General features: G+C 50.8%; 1 protein-coding gene across 1 annotated transcript; it reads right to left on the reverse strand.

Moving 5' to 3' along the window:
* Positions 1 to 453: 453 nt before the first annotated feature.
* Positions 454 to 969, reverse strand: LOC141630655 (uncharacterized). The gene has a single exon (XM_074443432.1). It carries the CDS (start codon positions 967 to 969, stop codon positions 454 to 456), a length of 516 nt encoding a protein of 171 aa, XP_074299533.1.
* Positions 970 to 2,524: the final 1,555 nt, after the last annotated feature.

Here is a 2,524-nt window from a genome sequence, read left to right on the forward strand (position 1 = left end):
AGATAACGAACAACCGACCACCGAATACCTCACCTCCTTATTGATCCTCCGAAAGTGTTCTATCTCGAATGTTATTCGGAAGGTAGTCGTAAATCGATGGATCCGCCGGCTAGCATGATTATCTATTGGATCTGCAGAAATACTGGTCCTGGCTTGGTTGTTGACCCCAGGGTAATGAGAGTGTCTGGCCCCAGATTCTGGTCCACAACCGGGGATCTGTCTGGTTTCAGGTGCTTGACTTTCAGGGACTCTTCAAGCTTGGATGATTAGGTCCCCTCCTGGTACCCTGGTCTCTGCAGGTAGCAAAGACTTACTGACATAGTATAATGTATGTTGAGCTTCTTCCTGCTGTCGTACCACTACTGCACTGACTTTCACCTCAGTTACTGGTAGATATAGGAACAGTGGTTCTTCCGAGTCTGGTTTGCCACAAGAGCCTTTCTAGATGTATGGTCAGCACCATAGGTAGCCCTTCCTGGGCCCTGAGTCTTCCTCCAGCCGCATAACAGCGATTGCCTTCATTTGTACTTCCTCGAAGGTAGTGCATGGATACTTGGTTAAGTCTTTATATAAGTCTGAGTCCTGGTGGAGCCCTTGGCGGAAGGCTTCTATAGTTGTGGCTATGTCGCACCGGGGAATTGCCACCTTCTCCCTGTTGAACCTGTTCAGAAAATCTCGGGTAGACTCCTCGGATCCTTGTACTATCTTATACAGGTCGCTGGTTTGTTTTTCTGGTTTCCGGCTACTAGCGAACTGCTGGTGGAAGGTGTTGACTAAGTCGGCGAAGCAGGCTATGCTCTTATTGGGCAGGCTGACGAACCACTGCAAGGCTGCTCCGGACAATGTGGACCCGAACCCTTTGCACATACAAGCTTCCTTCAGGGACCCTGTTGCGTTTATCACCATCATCTTCTGCTTGTAATGGTTGATGTGATCGAGAGGATCCGTGGTCCCGTCGTAGAGTGTCATGGTTGGTAGTACGCATCATTTGGGGACACCAACGAGGGCTATGTCATCCACAAAAGGGGAGTCTGCGTAGCTATTGCGTCTTTGCCTTCTCCGGGGGTCGTGCTACGCCCGGAATCCGTACATCAGTCCCTTAACTCCCGGTGCCGCTCCGAAGCTACATGTTCCTGCAAGAGGGTTAGAGGGAGGCGGAAAAGAGCCAACAGTTGTACCTCCGAACCAGGTTCCTCCTGGGAACTGATTGCCTGTTTGACTCGCCAAAGGTGTGGTGTGAATAATGGTTCCTGGTTGGCATTCTGGTGCCTGCTGAGAGGAGGTTCCTCCAAGCCAGGTTCCTCCAGAGAAATGACAGCTTGCTGGATTTATTACGCTAGTGCTGGATCCTGGATTCCATCCTGTCGCCTGCTGGACGGGTGTTCCTGCAAGAGATTGCAAGTTAGTCCCTAGCAAGCTATTAGACAAAGTACTACCTCGAGTCTGCTGCAAGCTGGGTGGTCGGTCAAAAGACAGGAACCCTAATCCACTGGGCTCGATGGCTCCTCTGGGTGGTACTCCTTCAAGATCCAATCTGGTGACCAGTTCTGATGGAATCTGCCGGAACAATCCTCCACTGGAGGCTGAAACTGGAGCCTCTGAAGGTGGAGGCAACGTGGCTGATGCGGTCCTAGCCTGTGCCACCATTGCGATCTGATTCCTGAGATCCTGATTGTCCTTCCTCAAGCTTTCAATGGCCCGGTGCAGGGTATCCATTCCTTCTAGCACCACTCGCATTGGATCTGGTGGCGAGGCTCCTGATTTCTTGGGAATTCCTCCTGATGCTGCCTCCTGTATCTGGGTCCTAGTAAGGACTTCACTCCTGCCGGGGCCGCTCTCCCTACTAGATTCCGTCACACTGGGTGCTGTTGATGCTTTAGGTACCTGCGGTGGCTTGAAAGGTGGTGGCATAGCTTTGGGAGACACGCTGACGGGGACCATCCTGGGGGCCGGGTGCCGGTGATGCGTTGATCGGTCCCGTGGATCTTTGGAAGAGGCCTTCCACCGAGAAGGTTGAGGGGTGCTCCCTGGGTCTTGGGACAGTTGAACCGGCTCCAGACATGGTAATGAATAAAATTGCACTTGCGAAATTAGGTTATAGAGAATGATCACTATGCCCCACGGTGGGCGCCAAATTGTTTTGGTAAAAATTTACCGATTAGTTGTTTAGATTAGTGAGTCAAAGTGATCGTCTATAACTACGAACGAGTCAAGAAAACACGGTATAAACTAAAGTAAAAGACAACAAAAGAAAGATCGGCGCAAGGAGTTTTTGGTGACGCGGAAAACCCGGTGTGGGAACAACCGCGGGGGGAGTCGGAATCCCACCAAGTATGCACTATAATTCTTTAAGAGATATTTTAATGGAAGTACAAGATAAAGGCTAGGCAATAAGGCTCCTTAGGAATGCTTCTTGTTGGATCCTCTGCCGGATTTTGAGCTGGAGCCTCTGCCGGAGTTTCTGCTGGAACTGCTGCTGGAGCCTGGGTATATTTTCTGGATACAAGAATGTCGTTGTTGCGTA

The sequence above is a fragment of the Silene latifolia genome, chromosome Y (genome assembly GCF_048544455.1).
Source record: "Silene latifolia isolate original U9 population chromosome Y, ASM4854445v1, whole genome shotgun sequence".
In the NCBI taxonomy this organism is placed as follows: domain Eukaryota; kingdom Viridiplantae; phylum Streptophyta; class Magnoliopsida; order Caryophyllales; family Caryophyllaceae; genus Silene; species Silene latifolia.